This window comes from Natator depressus, chromosome 8 (assembly GCF_965152275.1).
Source record: "Natator depressus isolate rNatDep1 chromosome 8, rNatDep2.hap1, whole genome shotgun sequence".
Lineage (NCBI taxonomy): Eukaryota > Metazoa > Chordata > Testudines > Cheloniidae > Natator > Natator depressus.
In genome coordinates, this window is record NC_134241.1 from 105,669,407 (window position 1) to 105,691,820 (window position 22,414).

Sequence of the window (22,414 nt, forward strand, 5' to 3'; positions counted from 1 at the left end):
TGGGCAGCTCTGGGCATGCTGCAATTCTAAACTGGGTTTGCTGTTTCTCATGGAGAATTGTGGCTTCTGCACCTCTGATCAGAACTGCAAAGCTGTTTCATTTGACCGTGGAGCCACAAGGCAAACTCCACCAGTAGCGAAGACACTGGCCCTGGGGTCCCCAGGGGATGCATCCCATCACCACAGCCCAGTCTGCAGCGAAAGCACGTTACCATTAAGCAGGAAAAAGCCAAATCGGTTTTATTACAGCAGCTCAAGGATCTCGCAGCTAAAACACGCACCCCCCTGCAGCCTTTAGAACACAGCAGCTCCTCCCGCAATGACTCTTACCTGCAATGGACAACCATGGGCCCAGCGTCAGGGGGGTTACAGGCTTTCACCCGGCGCAGGAAGGCGAGGATGGGGGTGGGGTACTCCGGCACGCCATGATCCGGCCACGCCATGAACTGGAACTGGCGTAACTCTCGCTTCTCGCTGGAGCCATTCTGCCAAGAAACCCAAAGAGACATGCCGGGGCTGGGAACGAGCTGGTCTCTGCGGGGACTCAGCCATGGAACAATGCGCTATGTGTCACTGTGGGCGTTCAACACCCGCACAAATGCCAAAGGGCCAAATGCCCCCTCAGCACAGTGACCCCAGCCATGCCCCTGAGTCCAGGGGATGGAGGCCCCCGAGCACAGACAGCTGATCTGGGGAAAGGGCCGTGTGCGCTGTATGGATCTGGATCACACTGAAGAGAAGGGGAACAGCTCTCGGCACCGCACAAGGATGGGCCAGTGTCCATACCCCAGGTGGGTAAACTGAGACACAAAGGAACGAGAAGGCAGGACTTTCCCTGCTCTAATCGCTCCACTGATGTGTGGTTGGTTAAGCATGGGGACAGTGGGAGCTGGAGCCTCGCAGATGGGGTAATCTGGCCTGCGATGGACCAGGCACACACGCAGTTCCCTGGGGAGCCAGCTGGGCAGCCAAAGGTGGCCATCTCCTGGAGAGCAACCCCCCACAGCCTCCTGCCTGGGGGAGTGAGTGAGCCCCCTGTGTAGCAGTGCCGTCAGCCTCTGCATGGGGACCCTCAACCTGCTGGGTGCAGGGCCCTGCAGAGCCAGACTCAGCCGGCTGCAAAGCCTGCCTCTTCGGGGGGTTTCCACTGGCATGGCTAAGGAATGCAGCAGGCTGGAGAGGAGCAGTTGGCGGGGCGGGCAGCTCCAGCTTCACGCTCTGCCAGGTGGAGAGAAGCTCAGGGCTAGCACACCCCATCGTCCTGCACCAGGGAGCGAACATGCACAGCCCAGGGGCAGGTGTTCTGGCCAAAATCCTGCATAGGCTGGGTGTGAGCTCTGTGGGTGCGAGCCAGTCTCTGCCCAAACAGCCCAGCTGTGTGATCAGCCAGGGACCTGGTAATGGGCCTCTGTGGGGCTGGCTAACCCCAGGGCCAGGCGTGCCGGGCACAGCCACATCCAGGCCAGAGGCAGAGCAGCCACAGCCCCCCATTACCTTGTAGAGTGCAAACGTCCGGACGGTGTAGGTAGCCAGCTCGACTGTGTCCAGCAGCGTCACCTGAATCAGCCCGTAGGTCTCTGTGCCCCGGCCTGGCCAGTACTGGTCACACTTCACCTGCAGCATGACAGAAACAGATGGGTCACGACTTGGCCAGGGCTCAGGACTGGGAGCAGGCTCTTGCAGGAGGCTTCTCCAGGACGCGGGACCTCCCGTTAGTGCCTTGCCCTGGGTCAGGGCTGAACAGCCTCCCTGAATGTAACATGCAGTTTGCGGTGTAGGGAACTCAAAGCGCCCTGAGGCGCACTGTCCTGGGTCCCCCCACTGCAGCTCTGAGTCCTGGCGGTGCCAGCATGCGCTCCCCTGGGCCCACATTCAAAGGGGGGTTTACTTTGGGAAGAGCTCGCTGGTGCAGGAATGATCAGGGTGGCCAGGTGCCTGGTGCACAGAATGCAGGGACAGCAGCAAGGATGCTAATGAGTGCAGAGGAGAGGCACTGATGCAAAAGCAATTTCTCTCCCCTATAATTTCCTGTTCTCTACCTGCTCTTTGGGAAGACTGGGGTCTGCAGAGGAGCGCACTTGCGGCCTCCCCATCTGCAGGCACCTACCCAGAGCCTATAATCGTCTGCTCCAGACCCTGCTGTGGCATGGCATGATCGGGGGCCACCAGCCCTGCCCCACAGGGACGCTGCAGGCGTGGAGCTGGGCCCCGCAGGGCACCACTCTTCTGGGCTTGGAAGCCATTTTCTTTGCTAACCAGCGAAGTGTCAGGAGGCGAGGAGAGAGGCCGGAGAGTACGCCCTTGAAAGGGCAGCGGGAGTGAGAGACAGACACAGCCAGTGACCCAGCAATCTGCAACCAGCCCAGAGGCCTTCTCCCCCACGCTGGGAGAGAAGAAACAGGAGTCTCCTGCAGCTCTGAGGCTGGAGTTGGGGTGAGCGCACAGCCCTCCAGCAGCTCCGCAGCCTGCTCCCTCAAGTGCCCCCATGCCAGCGTCACTGTACCCACCTTTGGTAGGTGGCGAGGCCCTGTGGGAGTGACAGGTCCCAGCACGCACCGCTCCACGCCCGGCTGCTCTGCGTGCTAGGCCCGGTACTCTCTGCACTGCAAGGAAGGCTGCCACGGGCACCTGCTCCCCTCCCTCATCTCACCAGCCCGGGGCACCAGCTTCACTCCCCCTACTCAGCTATTCAGACTGTTTGGTTTTTACAAGCTGCCTCTTGTTCTTGATTGTCTCCAAACCTTGGCTCCTATTAATTCTGCACATGAGTCCAACACCCAGCTGAGCCAGCAGCTGCCTGGCTGACAACAGGAACTTCATTCCCACTCCTGTGAGCCGCACGGGACCCGGGTGCCTGCCCTAGGAGAGGGGAATGAATGGAAGCTCACTGGGGCTTGTCAAACGTAATTATTAGCTGTGTGTTTACAAGGGCCGTGTGGGAAGGGGAACAGGATGTATTAGAATCAGTGGAATGGCACTGTAAGCCCAGTGAGCTTTGGGACAGGCGAAAGGACAGAGGGATGGCACTGGGGATGCTGGCATCCTGCCTCTTTCAGTTCAACTGAGCCACTTCTGTCTCTGGCGAGGTCCTGGCACGCAGGGTTTGTTCCTGCCCCATCTCCCTCCAAGCCTGCACTGCCCCTAAAAGAAGATGTGGAGGGGGCTGCATGCCTAGAGAGTGGGTGCTGAGATTCCAGCCTCTCTCAGGATGCCCCAGTGGAGAGTGTGTGGAGAGACCCAGGCTGCGTGTACAGCTGAGCGCGCGGATCTCTCCCCCTCGCCGGGCATGGAGTAGAACGTTGTTTTATGGTGACTGGCTGTAGAACGAACGCTGAGGTCATGACTAAACTAATCCTATCCTCACGGGTCAGTGGCAGCTGCAGCCAGCACAGAGCCACTCAGCTTGGCTCCAGGAGGAAGTGAACCCTGGCTAATCTGAGCCAGGTTCTCAGCGTCTCTAGAGTGTAAACTTCAGGGCCAGAGATCTGCTGCCCGCCCTCCCCACCAGCCAGCGGTCTCTCTCACAGCGACAGACTGGAAAGCCTCGTGAGACAGCTTCTCTTCCCGACACGTGGAAACCACGGAGCTGGGATTGCACAAACACAAACCCAACTTTTGAAGCACCCTGTGTCTGGCTCATAGCAGCGCTGGGGCTGGTAATTGAAAATTATTTATTCATGACCAGATAAGAGTCAGTCACATTTTCTGCCAAATTTACCCATAATGTTTATGCCCCATTTTCAAGCTCTGTAAATTTTATGCAGAAGCCGATACACTGTGGCACTAAAGCCGATAAGAGACGGTTTCTTCTGGCAGCGCTCGCTTCTCATTAAGACAAGGAACATGCAAATATCCTGAACAGACATTTACTGCCAGCTTTGCTGAGTGGCCCCTCCTGCCTCAGTGAGCCCAACAGCCACGGAAGGCAACCCGGCCCCGTCTGCCCACAGAGCAGGTGACAAGCCTGTGCCCGCGCAGCAAGGGTCGCTGGTGAGGAGCGCATCAGGCCCCATCTTCCCTCCCTGCTCCGGTGCTACTGTCGGCAAAGTGGGAGGGGGAGCCCCACAGCAGCCGCCGGGGTGTGCTCTCAGGGTATTTGACGGGCATGCAGGAGCCAGTGGTAACATCTCTCGGCAGCTGGTGGGAAGTGCCAGGGCTCAGCACCCTGGGAAAGCTAAACGACGGCATGTGTTTCTGAACCACCACCACCACCAAACGATTCAGAAACTGACTGTAAAGCTTTGAAGGCAGTTAAATTGCCCGAGCCAGACGCTTCGGTCCTTTATGTGGCTCTTGCTTTGTGCGAACATGAAAAGGGAGGATGATTTGGACCATCAAGCTGGCTCAGATTGCTGACATAAAAGCTGATGGTCTTTAAAGATTTTTTTCTGCAGCTCATGCCCCCCTTTCCAGAGCCCATGAGCCCTTTAAAGCACTCTCACCCCGCAGGGCTGCGAAGCGGCGGCTGGCCTCAGGTCAGCTTATCTCCACATGGCATTACTGGCGGGATGTGCGCTCTCGGCTCAGAAATCAGGCAAAGCCCGCTCCGCATCGTGCGCCCGGCTCCACAGCCCCAGCGCCTGGCCCACAGGCTACACAGCTGGAGCCGCGGTCTTGTGCTGAGCCTCCAGTCTCTAGCGGTGCCTAGCAAAGGGAACCAGCCGGCTGAGGCTGTCCAGACTCCCAGCGGAGTCCAAGAAGAGCTCCAGGCAAGCTGTTTCCGAAGGCAATGGGGCAGGACGGGGAAAGCGAGAAGGAGAAGACGACAAGGGAAGAGGCTGAATGGGAGTGACTGAATCCCAAATCGAGGGGGTCGGGAGATCTCTCACCAGGGAACACTGGGAAAGGAAATACAATCCAGAGAATCTTCATGGGAAAGCGATTCCTTGACCCCCATCCTTCCGCCAGTCTCCCCATCCCCTCCCACTCCCTCCCGCATGCCCTGTTTCCTTCTCTCTCAGCCCCCCGGGTCAGCAGGGAAGTACCACTCCTCCTGTCCAGCACAGGGCTGCTGTAGGGTAGTCACAGTACTGTTGTGGGTAACCGGTTTCAGGTGTACCCCAATACCTTCCCCACTTCCTGCCCCTGGATTCTGTCTCGCTGGGGATGATGGGAAAGGCGGTCTCTGGCTGGCAGGACGGTCTCTCTCGTGGTGTGAGGGGCAGTGCTGCATGGACTTGGCAGAGTGGCAGCCAGCGCCCAGGGCTCCCCACGGCATTTCGTCCTGGCTCTGGTGGTGGAGGTTTCACAGGCCCAGCGCAGGGCCTGCCCCGTGCCCTGCATCCAGGACGGGAGGCAAGGCCAGTGTGTGTGTTAGGGGGCGATAAGGCACGTCTCAGTAGCAGGGAAGCAGGGGGCAGACAGGTGCTGGCAGGGTCCAAAGACACCTGTTATAGAGAAGCATGCACCCTGCAGTGCCTTTTGATAAGCAGCCAGCCTAAAAGTGAAATGACAGTGATTTAGTCAGCCACCAAACAGGGCTTTTCTCACACCTCAAATGTACCTTAAAAAAAAAAAAAATTTAAAGGGCCACTCAGGTGTTTTTAGCCACTGGCCCTGCTCAGAGGTGCCCTTAGCAGCTGCGGCTCCTTCTCCTCTCAGGATGCGCCTCTGCCCACACAGCAACCGCTGGATGGAGCTGGAGCAGAAATCCCAGGGCTCCAGTCTGTTTGCTTCCCTCGGTGTGCACAGTCCTGGGGGGCTCAGCCCAGAGTCCGGCAGAGCGTTGGGGCAGGTGCCGTAGGGCCCGCAGGGGGCACAAAGCTGCACCTGTGTGCACGTCTGTCTCTAGCGAGGGACTGGCAATTGCCCAGCGAGGAGCTGGCCTGGTCTCAGCAGCCGGGGGAAGCCTGAAGCCAGGCCCGCTTGGGCCCCGGGGGAAAGCAGTTTGTTTGCCAGCCTCTGGGCCCCTCCCAGCCCAGCCGTGCGCAGGGGCTCTGGACGGGGAGAGCGCCGCAGAGCTTGGCTTTTAGCTGAACCCAACCCCCCCGCTCTCCCCTCCTGCAGCCCCAGCTCACAGCCTGAGCACCGGCCCGCTGCCTGCGGTTGGCATGGCAACGCAAAGGCTCAGGTTTCGCCGCTGGGAGAAAACGGGGTCAGGAGAGAGACGGGCAGGGAGGTGCCATTCGCAGGGCAGGGCAGCCACACGCCCATCTCCAAAGGAGGCCCTGTTCCTTCCTTTCTGGCTCCGCAGGGGGCTCTGCATTGCAGCCCCAGGAGCCGAGCCCAGTGAGATGGGACCATCCCTGCAGCTCTCTTGCGTTGGCCATCAGCCTGGTCGTTGCAAGGAGATTCCACCAGCAGCTCCGCAGCATGGGGATGCCGCGGCCCTAGCAGTCTGCCCAATGCTTACAATGCTCCTTACCAGCCTCACCACCCTGCTTCTGCGGGGACATGGCGCCCAGGGGTAGGGGGCCTAGGGACCAGCCCCAACACTCCTATTGCAAAGCTTCGCATTCTTCTCCTGGCAGGCGGGGGTGGGGGTGGCACCTGAGTGTGGAGAGGGAGGGCGGAGGCTAGTGCGTGCATGTGAGTGGGATGGGGAGACAGGGGAGGCCAGCGGGGGTGAGGGGTGGGGTGGGGGGCTATTACTCAGAGCAGTTTGGATCCAGGCCTGCTGCTCCCTCCCATGCAGTCTCTCACTGAAAACCTGAGGTCACCCCCAGCCCCGAGAGAAGCTTGTTCCTACTCTGCGCCTGCAACAGTGACCCGTGTTTCACTGGGGTCAGAAACGTCCCACCCCAAGCTCCCTGTACCCTGGATTTCTCCTCCAGCCGGGTCATCATGACTATGGTCGCTGTCCTCTGCTCCCACACCATCCTCCAGAAGTCGCTGAGCGTCTCTGGCAGGGGCCCCTGAGTAGCAATGTAAGCATTCTGCTTCCGGTACCCATCGATGTAGTTAGCATTGATGTAGTCACTTCCGGGCACCCCTGTGGAGACAAGGGGAGCCGGGTTACTGCTGCTGGGCCAGCGCGACTGCAATGCTCCTGACAAACCTGGGAGACGCTGAGCCAGGCCTCCCCAGAGGTCCGGGGAGGGCTGCGCGCGAATGGAGAGCGGGTTCCTGGAACAATCGAACTAACGTTACCAGAGCAATCAGGCAACACGGAAGCAGAGGCAGCTGCCACCTCACACACGAAGGGAAGTCACGGGCAGCACGGGCAGCCCCAGGCAACAGATTGAAATAATCGTCTCACATTGGCCTGCTGTTCGCTAGGCCTTTCAGCACCTCGGGACCGGCTTTGCTGCTCTGGTACTTTCACGCTCTCTCGTGTCTGTTTGCAAAGGAGAACATGCAAAAAGCTCCCCGTCCCCTGGCCTCCGCACGCAGCCCCCCGCATGCAGCCCCCCACGACGCTCCCCCTCCTCTGGCCTCCGCACGCTGCCCCCCGCGACGCTCCCCGTCCCCTGGCCTCCGCACGCAGCCCCCCGCACGCAGCCCCCCGCGACGCTCCCCTGCAGCCCACCCTCCTCTGGCCTCCGCACGCTGCCCCCCCCCGCACGCTGCCCCCCCCCCACATGCAGCCCCCCGCGATGCTCCCCTGCAGCCCCCCTCCTCTGGCCTCCGCACGCAGCCCCCCGCATGCAGCCCCCCGCGACGCTCCCCCTCCTCTGGCCTCCGCACGCTGCCCCCCGCATGCAGCCCTCCGCGACGCTCCCCTGCAGCCACCCTCCTCTGGCCTCCGCACGCTGCCCCCCGCGACGCTCCCCCTCCTCTGGCCTCCGCACGCTGCCCCCCGCATGCAGCCCCCCGCAACGCTCCCCTGCAGCCACCCTCCTCTGGCCTCCGCACGCTGCCCCCCGCATGCAGCCCCCCGCGACGCTCCCCCTCCTCTGGCCTCCGCACGCTGCCCCCCGCATGCAGCCCTCCGCGACGCTCCCCTGCAGCCACCCTCCTCTGGCCTCCGCACGCTGCCCCCCGCGACGCTCCCCCTCCTCTGGCCTCCGCACGCTGCCCCCCGCGACGCTCCCCCTCCTCTGGCCTCCGCACGCTCCCCCTCCTCTGGCCTCCGCACGCTGCCCCCCGCATGCAGCCCCCCGCGACGCTCCCCTGCAGCCACCCTCCTCTGGCCTCCGCACGCTGTCCCCCGCATGCAGCCCCCCGCGACGCTCCCCCTCCTCTGGCCTCCGCACGCTGCCCCCCGCATGCAGCCCCCCGCAACGCTCCCCTGCAGCCCACCCTCCTCTGGCCTCCGCACGCTGCCCCCCCCCGCACGCTGCCCCCCCCCACATGCAGCCCCCCGCGATGCTCCCCTGCAGCCCCCCTCCTCTGGCCTCCGCACGCAGCCCCCCGCATGCAGCCCCCCGCGACGCTCCCCCTCCTCTGGCCTCCGCACGCTGCCCCCCGCATGCAGCCTCCCCACCATGCACGTAAAGCTCACCCTCCTCTGGCCTCCGAAGGCTGCCACCAGCATATAGCGCCCCCTGCAAGCGGTGTCCCCCATGTGTAAAGCTCGCCCTCCTCTGGCCGCAGTGTGCTGGCCCCCGCCTGTACCACACCCCCCACAAGCTTGCCCTCCTCTATGTTCTGCCAGCTGCCCCCAGCACAGTGCCCCCCCCTGCAGCACCCACCGTATGCCCCCCCCGCACATGCCCCTCCAGTGGAAAGCTCTTGCCTGGAAAGGCCCTTAAAACACAAACCCCCAGTTACTAAGTCAAATGTAATACAGTTCTGCCCCGGAGTTCCATGTGAGCACCTGGCTTGGCGGGGGCTGCGGCAGCCCCTCAGCACCAGGTCTAGGACCCAGCAGGGATCCCCAAGTTCCCACGGAGGGCGTGCTCACATTTTCCTTTAAAGGAGGCTTAGGATTAGTTCCACCTGGCACAGGGCTCTGCAGAATCTCGTGCAGATTCCCAGCAGCCTTAAGCAGAATCAGTGGAAGAGAAGCGGGGATGGGGGGAGGAGAAGCACCCTGGCAATCTGGAGCCTGGAGACCAGATCAGCCGGAGTTCTGTGCTGGCTCCCCCTTGGCCCAGCCGCGCTAACACATGGGGGACTCTTCTTCCTGGCTGCCGCGTCCTGCAGTGAAGGAGAGGGAGCTGGCAGGGCACTTTGGGAATGGCTTGGTCACAGGACCAGCTTACAGGACCAGGGTCACTCCAAGAAAGCGGGTTCCCAGTGCAGAGCTCAGCCCCTTGGTATAGGGGAGCCCCACACTGCTACGGGGAAGAGGATGAATCTCCTGCAAAGGAAGAGCAGCCCAGTGGCATTAGAGAGATGTTCCTTCTTGGGATGAAGAGAGACCAGGCTGCATGGCCACCTGCATCCCAAGTGAGCTCCAGCCTCACCACCACATGGGCCCGCATATAATTAGCTGGGATCCCCTCACGCGTTCAGCCAGCAGGCTGTGCCACGTGCTCGGGTGCTGGAGTGTTTCTGTGTGTGCGACAGACAAGAGTGAGTGGGTGTTGTAATGCAACGCGCGCTGTGCATCCAGGACCTGCAAAGCAAACATTAGCGCAGGTCAGAGAGCTCAGCAGCCTCCTATGCACAGAGCGGGAGGCGGATGGGTCAGCGTTTGGTCTCGCTGCGCAATACACACATCAGCACTCAGGTGCTTGCCTCTCACACCAGAGCTCTTGGGCTTCGCTGGGCCTTGCAGCAGGGGCTGGAAATGCAGCACTCCCATGCCTGGTTAGCTGAAGCCACCGCTTGGGCACCCAAACCTAGATGGGACAAAACCTTGAGGAAGGTCCAGCAGGGAGGAGTCCTGCCCTGGCACCTGGACCGGGATGGACTAGATGGGGCCTAGGAGGACTTTCTAACCTCTGTGATTTGCCACCCTGAGCTGACCTGTTTTTCCTGGTCCCTAGACACCGGGCACAGAGCCAGCATACCTGGCCAGCTGGGTGCGTGGCTGAAAGAGGCACATGGGTGCGCTGCCCGTTCTGGGAGGGGCCAGCCAGGGGAACAGTCCAGCAGGCAGCACAAAGGGACGGCTCGCTCTGAGGCTCCTGGGGGCGCAGGGGGAGGGCAGGGCAGGCCACGGGCTGCCTGCTCCACTCCCCCATAGGGGCAGGCGCAGCCCCTTGGCAGCAGGTGTGGGCTCACTATGGGCGGAGCTGTGACAACAAGCTCCTGTGGCCAGCATCCTTCTGTCTCCAGGGCTGACAAGCCAGCTCCTCTCACCCCCAACACAACGAGCAGAGTCACCGTCCGGCCACGTGGCTTTGAGCTCATGCAGTTGGGGCTCCAGAGGTCCCAGGTATGATCCCGCCCGAGGATGACTGGGGTCTGCTGCCGTTACACCACGGCTGGGAGAGCTGGGCCTGGGCGTGGCAGGGCAGGGCCTGGGCGAGGAGGGCAGCTGTAGCACCGCTGGGGAAGGGGCCAGCAGAATTCTGCTGCTGTTTCTTATCCTTCGGCCTGAAAGATACATTTGCAGGGTCTGGAGCCAAAGTGCACCTCTGGGCTGTCTGCAGCCCCTGCCTGGCTACGAGACCCTCCTCAGGCAGCCTGGGGCGCAGCATGGACACGCCCCCCCCTCCCCTGGCTGTTTGCCCTGCTACACTCAGGGAGTAACCTACTCCACTGCCTGTTACAATGATCCCCAACAGGGGGCTTTCCATGCCACTCCCTCAGACACCGCTTGGAACCGGCCCCGAGCCCCATGCTTACCATCGACAGAGGTCAGGATGACACGTGAGTGGTCATAGGCGATCACGTTTGCATAGCGGTTTTTTGGTTTATTCACTTCCAGGTTGGAGTTCTCCCAGGTGAACTGCTGCCCTGGATCGATGGACTGCAGGAGAGAGGACAGGCGGTTACAGCACGCTGGGCCGTCTGGAGGAGACGCACCTTTCCTGGGAGTTGCGGGATTGCCACGCCACAGCCTGCCACCCAGCCACACCCGGCTGCGACTCCGCTAGGTTGGGGCAGCAAGGCATTCTCTGGGCTGGTGCTCAGTCGATGCCAATCCCAATGCCCTGCTAGGAAATCAAACCTGCCCTGGAGCAATCTGACAGTCACTGAAACAGCCTCTCTGCTGCAGCGCATGCAGGCTGGCTGGTGTGATGGGGCGGGGGGGGGGGCTCCTCTTCCCAGCCAATGCTCCCTAGTCCAAGCTTTCCCCCCCAAGCAGAAACTCCTCTACCTCAATTACTGCATCAGGGACTGGCTCCTGCTGGGCCGTGCACACACTTACTGACCCCAGAGGTTTTATCAGTCAGCAAACTGCAAGCCCTGGAAACCGAGCAGCCTCTGGAGCCTTGTGCAGCCCAGGGGATTTGGATATTAAAGAACAAAAGCGAACAAGGCTCCTGCTGGGAGACGTCATGAAACTGGATGGGTCACTAGCTGCTGCATCAGCAGCTTCCGCAGTGGGAGCATCTCTCCTTTCAGTTCATGGCGTGACAAGAAACTGCAGACCTGGGGACAGGGCCATAAACATGTGTAGGGCCCAGATGCTAGGGACTGGCTGGGAATCAAACGTGCGACTCGTCTGCGTCCCTGACGAAGGATTCCCCCCACGTACTCAACACTCTGCTGTGGGGCCAGCTGGGCCCGTGACACACCTGACATGGCTGATGGGACCCGCCCCACATACTGAACGCAGCCTGTCTGCTGTGGGGCTGAAACCTCCTGCCCGGCATAACCGCCACAGCCCCTCCGGGATCATTCCCCTGCGTCCCTGCCTTGGCTCATCCAGGACCCCCGCATGTACCCACCACAGCCTCCGGAACCCTTCCCCCGCATACCTGCCGTGACCCATCCGAAATCCTGGGCCACCCTGCACTCAACACAGCCCATCCAGAACACACACACGCTGTGTACCTGACATGGCCCGTCCATCACAGGGCTGCCTGGCCACTGTATTCCCAAAATCATCATCCTCGTAGTCACATTTCTCACGTGCAGAAGAGAAGAAAATGTGAAGGCCTGTCCCAAACATGTCTCTCTGAGCTGGGAGGGACCCTCCTCATCAAAGCCTCCCTCATTCCCACACCTGGTCTGGGTGCGCACGCAAAAAGGCAGCTATAATCATGCCATGAAACGCTGGGAGCTGCATTACCAGCCTTGTCAGCGCCTTCTCAAAACCACACGCTAGCTCAACCACAAGATATGGGCTGGCTGCAGGACCCACTATGGCCTGTGTGATGCATGAGGCAGGCAGATGAACGTAATGGTCCTTCACCACTATGAAAGCCCGGAAGGGCGTCAGGCTAGAGACCAGCAGTTTCTGTTGATCACCCAGGGAAACACAAAGTGCAAACACCAGCCCATGTGATTACTCCCTGTACCGCCCCCTCTGGTGTTTGCTGCAGCTGCCCTTCGATCAATAGCACGGTTAAGGGCACCACGTGCCTGCTCTGATATCGGCACCTAAGTAAAGGATAGCCCGTGTCTCATGTGGGGTATTGGCATCCTGAAGAGGGGCTGCCCTGAGGCCGTCACCCAGCACAGGCCCTTCCGCAGCTCTCCGAACGAACACGATCCTGCGCCATGCCCACCATTGGCACAGCACACATCACTCCCACCCAGGGGCCCTGGCGGCAGCGCGCTCCCCCCGCAGGGCCTGGCAGGGAGACGTGGCATCACAGTGGAGCTAATAGGGGGTTTGGGCAATGCAGAATGTAATCAGATGTTTCTGACAGAAACCCTGTAATCTTCTATCATCAGAGTAATAAGCAGCCCCAGCGGCGGCAAGCAGGGGCGCTGTGGCTGGGGGAGCAGAGGACGCCAGCACCTGGCTCCTGGCTGAACGTTTAGCCGGGTATTCCACTGGGTGTCCACACATCTCTGTGCTAACGCTGGCCACTGGCTTGTTCCACAGCTCCCGACTGGGGCTGCTCGTGTCTCACATCATCGGATTTCACGTTGCACAATGGAGAATTTCATCACGTTTCCTTTTGAAATGTTCTTTGCCCTCTGCTGTGGCATGCGGGTCGAGGCTGCTCGCTGCGGGTCGAGGCTGCTCGCTGCAGCTCAGGTCTGGCAATCTGAGAGCCAAGCCAGGCTCCGAAGCCCCGAGAGCCAAACTGAAGGCCATGTTACTGAAAGGGCCCCATAGGGCAGAGGACAAGGAGATCATAGAATCATAGAATATCAGGGTTGGAAGGGACCTCAGGAGGTCATCTAGTCCAACCCCCTGCTCAAAGAAGGACCAATCCCCAATTAAATCATCCCAGCCAGGGCTTTGTCAAGCCTGACCTTAAAAACCTCTAAGGAAGGAGATTCTACCACCTCCCTAGGTAACGCATTCCAGTGTTTCACCACCCTCTTAGTGAAAAAGTTTTTCCTAATATCCAATCTAAACCTCCCCCACTGCAACTTGAGACCATTACTCCTTGTCTGTCATCCGCTACCACTGAGAACAGTCTAGATCCATCCTCTTTGGAACCACCTCTCAGGTAGTTGAAAGCAGCTATCAAATCCCCCCTCATTCTTCTCTTCTGCAGACTAAACAATCCCAGTTCCCTCAGCCTCTCCTCATAAGTCATGTGTTCCAGACCCCTAATCATTTTTGTTGCCCTTCGCTGGACTCTCTCCAATTTATCCACATCCTTCTTGTAGTGTGGGGCCCAAAACTCGACACAGTACTCCAGATGAGGCCTCACCAGTGTCGAATAGAGGGGAACGATCACGTCCCTCGATCTGCTCGCTATGCCCCTACTTATACATCCCAAAATGCCATTGGCCTTCTTGGCAACAAGGGCACACTGCTGACTCATATCCAGCTTCTCGTCCACTGTAACCCCTAGGTCCTTTTCCGCAGAACTGCTGCCTAGCCATTTGGTCCCTAGTCTGTAGCTGTGCATTGGGTTCTTCTGTCCTAAGTGCAGGACCCTGCATTTATCCTTATTGAACCTCATCAGGTTTCTTTTGGCCCAATCCTCCAATTTGTCCAGGTCCCTCTGTATCCTATCTCTGCCCTCCAACGTATCTACCACTCCTCCCAGTTTAGTATCATCCGCAAATTTGCTAAGAGCGCAATCCACACCATCCTCCAGATCATTTATGAAGATATTGAACAAAACCGGCCCCAGGACCGACCCCTGGGGCACTCCACTTGACACCGGCTGCCAACTAGACATGGAGCCATTGATCACTACCCGTTGAGCCCGACAATCTAGCCAACTTTCTACCCACCTTATAGTACATTCATCCAGCCCATACTTCTTTAACTTGCTGACAAGAATACTGTGGGAGACAGTGTCAAAAGCTTTGCTAAAGTCAAGCAAAAGCAGGGCAGGGCAGGAGAGGGCCTGGGGCGGGGCAAGGCAGGGGGTGGGACAGGACATGTACTGTTGTGATAATTGGGACTACAGATTTACCCTAATTACAAGTTTAACGCTAAGAAGTGAGCAAAAATTCATAGAAGGGTCATGATAACCAGCAAAAGCAAACGTTGATGGGAAAAGATGGGAAAGGGAGACAACGGCTGAATTAGACTAAACAAAACAGCCTCCTGACAGAACTCAAGCACTGTGTTAAGATCATGCTGGGTAGCAAGACCAGCATGAAAGGAGAATCAGTGAACCAAAATTGGTGCGTCAGAAACTAGGCCTAATTGGTGGAAAAAATACAGACAGGATGAGCCGGTGCACCCACCCCTGCTTTCTGTGGTCCTTCGCGAAGAAAAACTGGCTACTAGAATGAGGTTCACCATCACAGCTGTCACCCCACCATCTGCTGGGACCCTGGGCCTCCTTCACCCTAATCCTGAGTGATGTCCTGGCCAGCCCAGGCCAGAGAGAAGGAGCCAGACGATACAGTTACCTCCACTGGCTCCAGCCACATCCCGAATACTACCTGGGACTGTGTCACCACCCCTCTCTCCCACATGTGCCTTTTCCGGGTTCCTTCTGTCGAACACGAGTCTGGCTTAGCCGTCCAAGGCTGTGCATTGTGCACCACGGCTATGAGCCCGCAGCCAGCCAGAGGCAGCTAGAAGCAGTGCCCTGAACAGCCCAGAGCTGGTACGAGTCTGCCAGGTCTTGGAGTGGCTGGGCCTGTGTTTCTCCACCTTGGGGTGGGGGTGGGGGTGGGCGCAAGTGAGGGACAGATGCTGCAGCCTCTCTCTCTGCTGCTCTTTTCTCTCCCCCCTTGGGTGTGTTCGCCTGGTTCTGCCGGCGAGGAAACGGGATCCAACTTCAGCCGCAGCAGCAGCAGCAGCTTCTGCCCGTGCCTTTGCTCCAAAGGCCCGTGACTCCCGCAGAGACTGTCCAGCCGTCTCTAAAACCTCTCTCCAGCGAAACTGCCAGGGACCAAGGGACGCTGTTACAAGGCCAGCCTCACTTAGCACTGTCCCAGGGTGAGGATGCCCAGCAGGGTGGGGCAGGGCGGGGTGAGGATGCCGGGCGGAGGGGAGGGCCCAGCAGGAGGGGGGCAGGGCGGGGCGAGGATGCCGGGCGGAGGGGAGGGCGGGGCAAGGATGCCGGGCGGAGGGGAGGGCCCAGCAGGAGGGGGGCAGGGCGGGGCAAGTGGGGCGAGGATGCCGGGCGGAGGGGCCAGCAGGGTGGGGCAGCACACCCCTCATAGGACCGTGGCCTATCCTCCAGGTGAAGAAGCCCCGCATCCATCGGGGCTGACACAGGCACTGGCCAGGTGTAGTCCAGCTACGGCCTGCTCTGCAGGGCCCGGAGAGGGGCGGAGCGGGGCGGGCTGTCCCCTCCCTGCCCAACCCCAGGCGCCAGCTGCGTCCTGGAGGGCACTTCCAGATCAGCTGGACCGTTCTGGCTCTGCAGGGTCCCAGCCAAGCTTGCTGCTGAGGGCTGATCGCTAGCCCAAGCCACGAGCCCCGCTGTAGGAAGGGAGGGGGCACGTGTCAGGATGCAGAGAGAGCAGACCAGCGTTCCAGTCCGCGGGGAAAGGGGTACAGGTGCCACGGGGCCTGCACAGGCCAGTTGGGAGTTTACAGCCCTAGGTCACCAGCCTCCTGGCTAGAGGCTAGAGCAGTGCTACTCGAAGTGGTAGTCCGTGGACCGGTGCCGGTCCGTGAGCCATCGGCTGCCAGTCTGCGCGCACATTGGAAAATAAAATGGCCGGTCCCCCACATCAGATAGCTTGAGAAGCGCTGGGCTAAAGGATTCACGGGCAGCTCAGCTGCCACGAGGAGGGTGTGGGAGAAGGAAGGAGGGAGGCCAGGCAGATGGTAAATAGATCTGTCAGTAAGGGGGCCTGATCTCAGCACTGACCCTGCCCCCCCGCCCCCCGGGTCAGCCAACCAATGTTACATACACATCATTAGCAGAAAGTCAGCCAGCGTTTCTAGCCATGAGGGCGATCAGCCACTGGAACAAACTCCCTCCCGACAGCTTCAGATCCAGACTGGCCGCCTTTGGCCAACGGCAAGTTACCTGGATCAGGGGTCACTGGGTAACGTTTAATGACCCATGTCTACAGGTCAGACTGGGTGATCTGGTCCCTTTGGGCCTGGCACCCTATGGGCTATGAATGCCCGGGCACTGCCCTTACCACACAGCCAAGAGGGCTGGCGCCGGCCCCTGCCATGTGGGCAGCAGGGTGGGAGAACTGCAGGACAGACAGGCCCAGGCCTGGTGTGATGGCACCACAGGAGGGCCCTTTTCAGCCTTGGTGTCTCCCTCACGCGTGTCCCCAGATCGATCCCTTGCTCAGCACAAGCAGCACCTCAGTGTCCAGACTGCAGGGGTCCCACTGGCAGCTGCTAGCCACCGAGCCGTACAGCTAGCCGTGGAAGGGCTAACGGCATTGCTCGGGGCACTAGCCAGCGAATCCTGGTGTGCAACGGTGTTACAGCTTCACCGCAGCTAACTGAATGTCTTCATCTTGGGGCAGTCCAGCAGACACACACATCTCCCGGCTTCCTGTGCTCACACCAACACAGCTCTGTCCTTCCCCTCCGGCAGCTGGGCCCGGCCTTCCCGTGCTCATGGCAGAGGAGACAGCATTCCCTGTCCTGAACTTTAGCCTCCCTCCTGGCTCTGCACAGCCACTTTCTCCTTGCAGAGCTGGTAACTGTCTGGGCAGGCGAGGCCGGCCACGCAGGTGCCCCGACGGCAGAGCACAGAGCTGGCAACGCAGCGCTTTCCACCAGGGAGAAGCATCCCAAACCTTCACCCCTCCCAGCTGCAGGCGAGCGCTTGCCTCATGGCAGGGGCTGGGGGTCACAAACCCCTCCCAGCGCAGGAGAGTGCTTGCCCCACAGCAGGGGCAGGGCCCCACAAACCTGCATCCCTCCCAGCCCCGGGCGAGCATGCACCCCACAGCGGGGGTTGCGGGTCACAGGCTCCTGCTGGAGTTGCGCTCTCAGGAAGGAAGATGATCCACGGCTGCCCGGCTCCACGGTGGGATGGGAGCAGTTCGCAGGCCGAGTCTGAATGCAGCGAGGGGAAGGATCATTTCTCCAGATGGACTTGGCTGCAAAGCGCCCCAGTTGTGAAGAGCGGCTCTGAGGCACTCCCATTAGGGTAATTGTTTTGCTGTGCAGCGAGAATGTGCAAAAACAGTCTAATCACCAGCAGCCCCTCGGTGGGCGAACAGGTGAGAAGGCAGGAGTAATGGAGCACCTGGGTGTGAAGAGGCTCTAATTAAATACTCCTGCAAATGAGTGACTCATTTAGAAGTAAAATGATTTAATTTGAGCTCTGGTGATGAATTAATGTGCACCTGGCCCCCCTGGAAGGCAAGCAAAGGAGTAAACAAACGGGCAGTTGCTGGGAACACAGCTGAAGCCCATTCCACAGAGCTCTGGGCTGGCCAGCCCCACCCGGGAGGGGCCACACAGGTCCAGTATGCGGTAGTAATACGGCTTCATTCCTGCCTGGCGGCCTGCTCCTAGTCCTGGGGAGGGGACCCCCCTCTTCACGCAGCAGCTCAATGAAGCCAGTGGGTCCCCACCACCATACAAACTCCACAACGCTTCTCTTCCCTCTGCTCCTTCACCAAGTAAAGCCGAGTGGTGTCAAGCGATGGGAGGGTCCAAAACTTAACGACTCCAGGAAAAGCTTGAAACTGTCCCAGGTTTTTAAACTACCAGTGAACGAGCCTCTAGTCGCTCCCAGCCCGAAGTAAGCAGCAGCACATCAGACAAGCTCCTCGTTATGAGCATATGGGTTATTACAGCCTCAGGACTCGGCACATGGGAAGGAGGGCGGGAGCCTGCAGAGATAATGTGCAGACGCAGAGGCTGTTCCAGGCAGCAGAAGCTCCAGTGGGAAACGTGTCTTCCTCAGCAGAACCAAAAGCACTTCACAAATGTGGCTAATGCGCCCAAGTTTTCTTTACAGTGCGGGGAACTGGAAAGCCGGGAGCAGAACATCCTGCCGCAGGTCCCTGAAGGAATCAATGGTAGGTGCCTGGACCACAGTCTACACGTCTTAGCCAGGGAGATCAGTCGCTGCCTGTCCCCTCTGCTCATACACGAGTTGAGGAGCTGAGCCCATTCCCCTGAGGGCTGTAGGAGCAATGATCACAAAGCTCCTTAGCAGATGATTACGGTCCTCCCTGCTCATCAGCAGCCATGTACAAAATCAGGGGAAAGCAGACCTGCCCTGACGAGAACCTGGGTGCTGCACGGCACCTGGGCGCACACACAAGAACCAGCAGAGTCACCTACCAGCTCTTTAAGCCTTGCAGGTTCATACCAGAGAAGCCACTTGGGAGCTTGCTTTGTTAGAGACAGGCCTGGCCCCGGGGATCTCATGGACCTGCCCAGCCCTGCCACCAGCCATCAGCACTTCCAAGCCTCCTGTGACAGCAGCCAGATTAGCGCAGCCATTGACCGCTGTCAATCTACACGATGTCTTAAATGGGGAGATAACGTGCTCCTGAATCAATCGCTGGCAAAGCTTTCACCTTATTAGTCACATTCCTGGAATGCACGCGCCGAATGCCTGCCAGCAACTGCACATTAGTACAAGCAAATTAAACCCAGGACAAGGTTTACCCTGCACCGCTCTGGGACCCAAGGGTCACAGCTCATTACTTACCCTGCTGGGGCAGCCCCTAGCCATACTGCCAGAGGAGTGATGCGGAGCGAGGCCTGGGGCCCGGGTGCAGACAAGCGGCCAGGGCTGCCTGTACTGGGATGGGGGATCAGGGTGCAGAGCCTGTTGTGCTGAAGGTCTCCCTCAACCCTACTTCTCCCTCCAGCTCTTGGTGCCTGCCCTCCCCTTTCCCCCTCGGGGGGGGGTGGAGGGGGCAGGACCCCGCAGTTCACAGGACAGCGTGTTAACACTCCTGTTGAGGGGGGAATTAGAAGGAGCCGGGGGTCTGGGGCCCAATGACACAGCTCCCAGGCTTCAGCACTCTCCGGGCACTCCGCGGCACAGCTGTTGGATAACATTTCACAGGGCAGGGCCGGCCTGAGAGCCAGGATTCCTGGGCCTGGTCCCAGCTCTGCTACTGGCCTGCTGGGTGACCTGGGATGGGCCTGGCACCTCCTCAAGGCGGATGAACGCTCGAGAAGTCGGCTGCTCGGCTGGAAATGGCATCTGAAGGAGCTTTACTTCGGGGTGCACGAGATGCTGACCCCTCCACTCACCCGTAGAGCTCAGCTGGGGAGAACATGCCCAGTCTCCAGCCCAGTCTAGCAGCCCTCGTGCACTGCCGTCAGCCCGACTTCGGAGGTGGCCATGGCTGCTATGACTCCAGTGCGTCCCCGCGGCAGCGCTCGCTGTCCCTCCCGCGAGCACAGGGCTGGCACCTCCGGGGAACCCGCGCGTCTCTTGCCTGGGCAGTTGGGCCTTCCAGGAGAAGAGGTGGTTGAGTAGAGGCCCTACAGACGGAGCTGCCTGGACATACTAACGGAGCCAACCTACCAGCGTAGAGCCGACTGGCCGGGGAGACTCGAGAGCATCCCCAGCAGGACACTCCAGAGCCCTGGGAACCTAACACTACCCCTGCCCGCAAGAAGCCTCCCGCCAGCACGGGCTACAGAAACACCCTCAACAGCCCCAAGGGCTGCAAGTGACAGGGGACAGCCACAGCAGAAACCACCGCTCCCTTGCGCTAGGCCACGAAGGGCCCGTCATGTACGGACCCACTCACTTTCCAAGGCTGTTTCCTCTCAGTAACTGGCCCTTCCGCCATATTCCTGCAGCTCTCCTGCCCCTCAGCCCCAGCTCTCCAGCACAGGCAGAGTCACACGGACAGCGGGGACCGGGCCAGGGGTGGGACCGGGCCAGGGCGCAGCTCCCTAGCCAGAGGGCGGGGCGGGACCGGGCCAGCGCCGGGCTCCCTAGCCAGAGGGGCGGGGCGGGACCGGGCCAGCGCCGGGCACTCTAGCCAGAGGGGCGGGGCGGGACCGGGCCAGCGCCGGGCTCCCTCGCCAGAGGGGCGGGGCGGGACCGGGCTCCCTAGCCAGAGGGGCGGGGCGGGACCGGGCCAGCGCCGGGCTCCCTCGCCAGAGGGGCGGGGCGGGACCGGGCTCCCTAGCCAGAGGGGCAGGGCGGGACTGGGCCAGCGCCGGGCTCTCTAGCCAGAAGGGCAGGGCAGGGCGGGACCGGGCCAGCGCCGGGCTCCCAAGCTAGAGGGGTCAGGCGGGGCGGGACCTGACTAAGGCTGTTCTCTAGAATGGGGAAGGTGGCCTCTGCCTGCTCTCCTGTCACCTTGGTACATGGTGCAGCCGTGGTGCCAGGCCCCTGCCCATCTTAAGATCTCCGTGTGACACAGCCCAGAACTGGGGAGAACAAAAGGCCCGAGTGGCTCCATCTGGGCAGGCCTCGTGCCCGTCAGTGAGGGGGGCAGCAATGCCCAACGCCCCGGTGTCTGAGCAGTGTGTGCCACACAGCACCAGGGGCGGGAACCACGCGACACAATGATCCCCATCGGGGCTGGAGCCGGCCCGGAGTAACACACTGACGGGCACCTCGTGGCTGCAGTGCAGACAGGTGTCCAACAGGGGGAGCTCTAACACAGCCTCAGCACAAACCCATCCAGCCTGAGATAAATAATTAACCGGCTGAGCCTCCCTTGCCCTTGTTTAATTCCATTAACCCCAGGCCGTAAATCACTCGGACTCTCACTGGACGCTGCCAATGACACGCTGGGGAGAGCTGCTGCCAGGCCCTGAGTGCTCTGCTTGCCCCACCGGCCCCGGCCGCAGGCTGCTCCGGCTCCGGCTGTACATTAACCCTGCCCGCTCCGGTTCCAGGGTGAACCCTTCTGGCTCCGACCTGGCTGCAGCCTCTGGGAGCGAGCTCCTCCCCCGCGCCCAGGGCAGGCGCTGGGGTTCCCGGATTTGTCCTGGAGCCCCATGCCCAGGCCCCGAGCACGCCCAGGTTACTGCCCCCTCCAACACAGCTCACTCCGGGCAGTTCTGCTCAGGGGCTGACGGGCTGTGAAAGATCTGCTCTGCGTCTGGGCTGCTTGTTGTGCCTGGAATACGCTCCCTTTACGAGAGCCCCGCACGCCACACAGAGACGTGAGGCTGTTGGCTTTCTATGGGAAAACACAAACTATGGCTCTTCCTAAAACAGACAGTAGAAGGGCCTCCGGTTCACCCCGCTGCACTGCTCCCCAGGCCGGGCCAGTGGCACTGGCCTGCACCCAGCCCCGGGCGCAGAGATTAAGCGCTTGAGTCTGCTCTCTCACTGAGCTGAGTCCCCAGGAAAAGGGGCGGCTGGCGGAGCTGGACGAAGTCGGGGCAGCGGGCACTGGAGGCCAGTGCTTACGACTCTACAGAGAGCAGCATTGTGCACAAGCTCATCCAGGCTGCAGCACACTGCCCCAGCGCTCCCTGTACTATTTCCACACCCACTGGGCAGTTCCCTTCCGAGCGCCCCAGGACGACCAGCCCGGAGCGCCAGGCTCCCTGGCTAATTCCACTCCTAGATCCCGACCCAGGAGTGTGTGACCATCAGCCAAACCCCATTTTCACTAGTGACCCTGGGCACCTGGTGCACACCTACTCCAGCCCACCCTAGCATCGTTGCCTTATGAGCGTGCTGCGGTCAGTCATTCCACCCGAATCTGGAGTCCAATGTGGCGGAGTCCATGGGAAGGCATTACACGCAACAATCAGCTATTTAATAGCTATTCAGCATGGAAAAAGAAAAGGAGGACTTGTGGCACCTTAGAGACTAACCAATTTATTTGAGCATAAGCTTTCGTGAGCTACAGCTCACTTCATTGGATGCTCACGAAAGCTTATGCTCAAATAAATGTGTTAGTCTCTAAGGTGCCACAAGTCCTCCTGTTCTTTTTGCGAATACAGACTAACACGGCTGCTACTCTGAAACCTGTCAGCGTGGAAAGTACAACTGATTGGTGCTCTCAACCAGCCATGATATTCTACAAAGGGAGAATGAGAAGAGAGCAGCACAGGGAAATGGTTAAGGGAATGTACTTAATGCTAATTTTCTGAACCAGTTCAAGAGCTTGCTATTGTGTGGCAGGCTCTGAATGGCAAAGACAACTCTCACAGGCAGCTACCCAGAGCACTCACAGGCCTCTCCTGGGATACAGAAAAGATAGAATCAGGTTACAG

At 60.1% G+C, this 22,414-nt stretch overlaps 1 protein-coding gene across 14 annotated transcripts in view; it reads right to left on the bottom strand.

Moving 5' to 3' along the window:
- Nucleotides 1-22,414, bottom strand: part of PTPRF (protein tyrosine phosphatase receptor type F) — a 599,167-nt gene that overhangs the window by 12,461 nt on the left and 564,292 nt on the right. For all 14 annotated transcript variants that reach the window (XM_074961921.1, XM_074961920.1, XM_074961934.1 and 11 more), the window contains 4 exons: nucleotides 10,621-10,744; nucleotides 6,756-6,931; nucleotides 1,495-1,614; nucleotides 331-485 (listed from right to left, as the gene is read on the bottom strand). In XM_074961921.1, coding sequence (XP_074818022.1) covers nucleotides 331-485; nucleotides 1,495-1,614; nucleotides 6,756-6,931; nucleotides 10,621-10,744 — 575 coding nt within the window. The remainder of the gene's footprint in view (nucleotides 1-330; nucleotides 486-1,494; nucleotides 1,615-6,755; nucleotides 6,932-10,620; nucleotides 10,745-22,414) is intronic.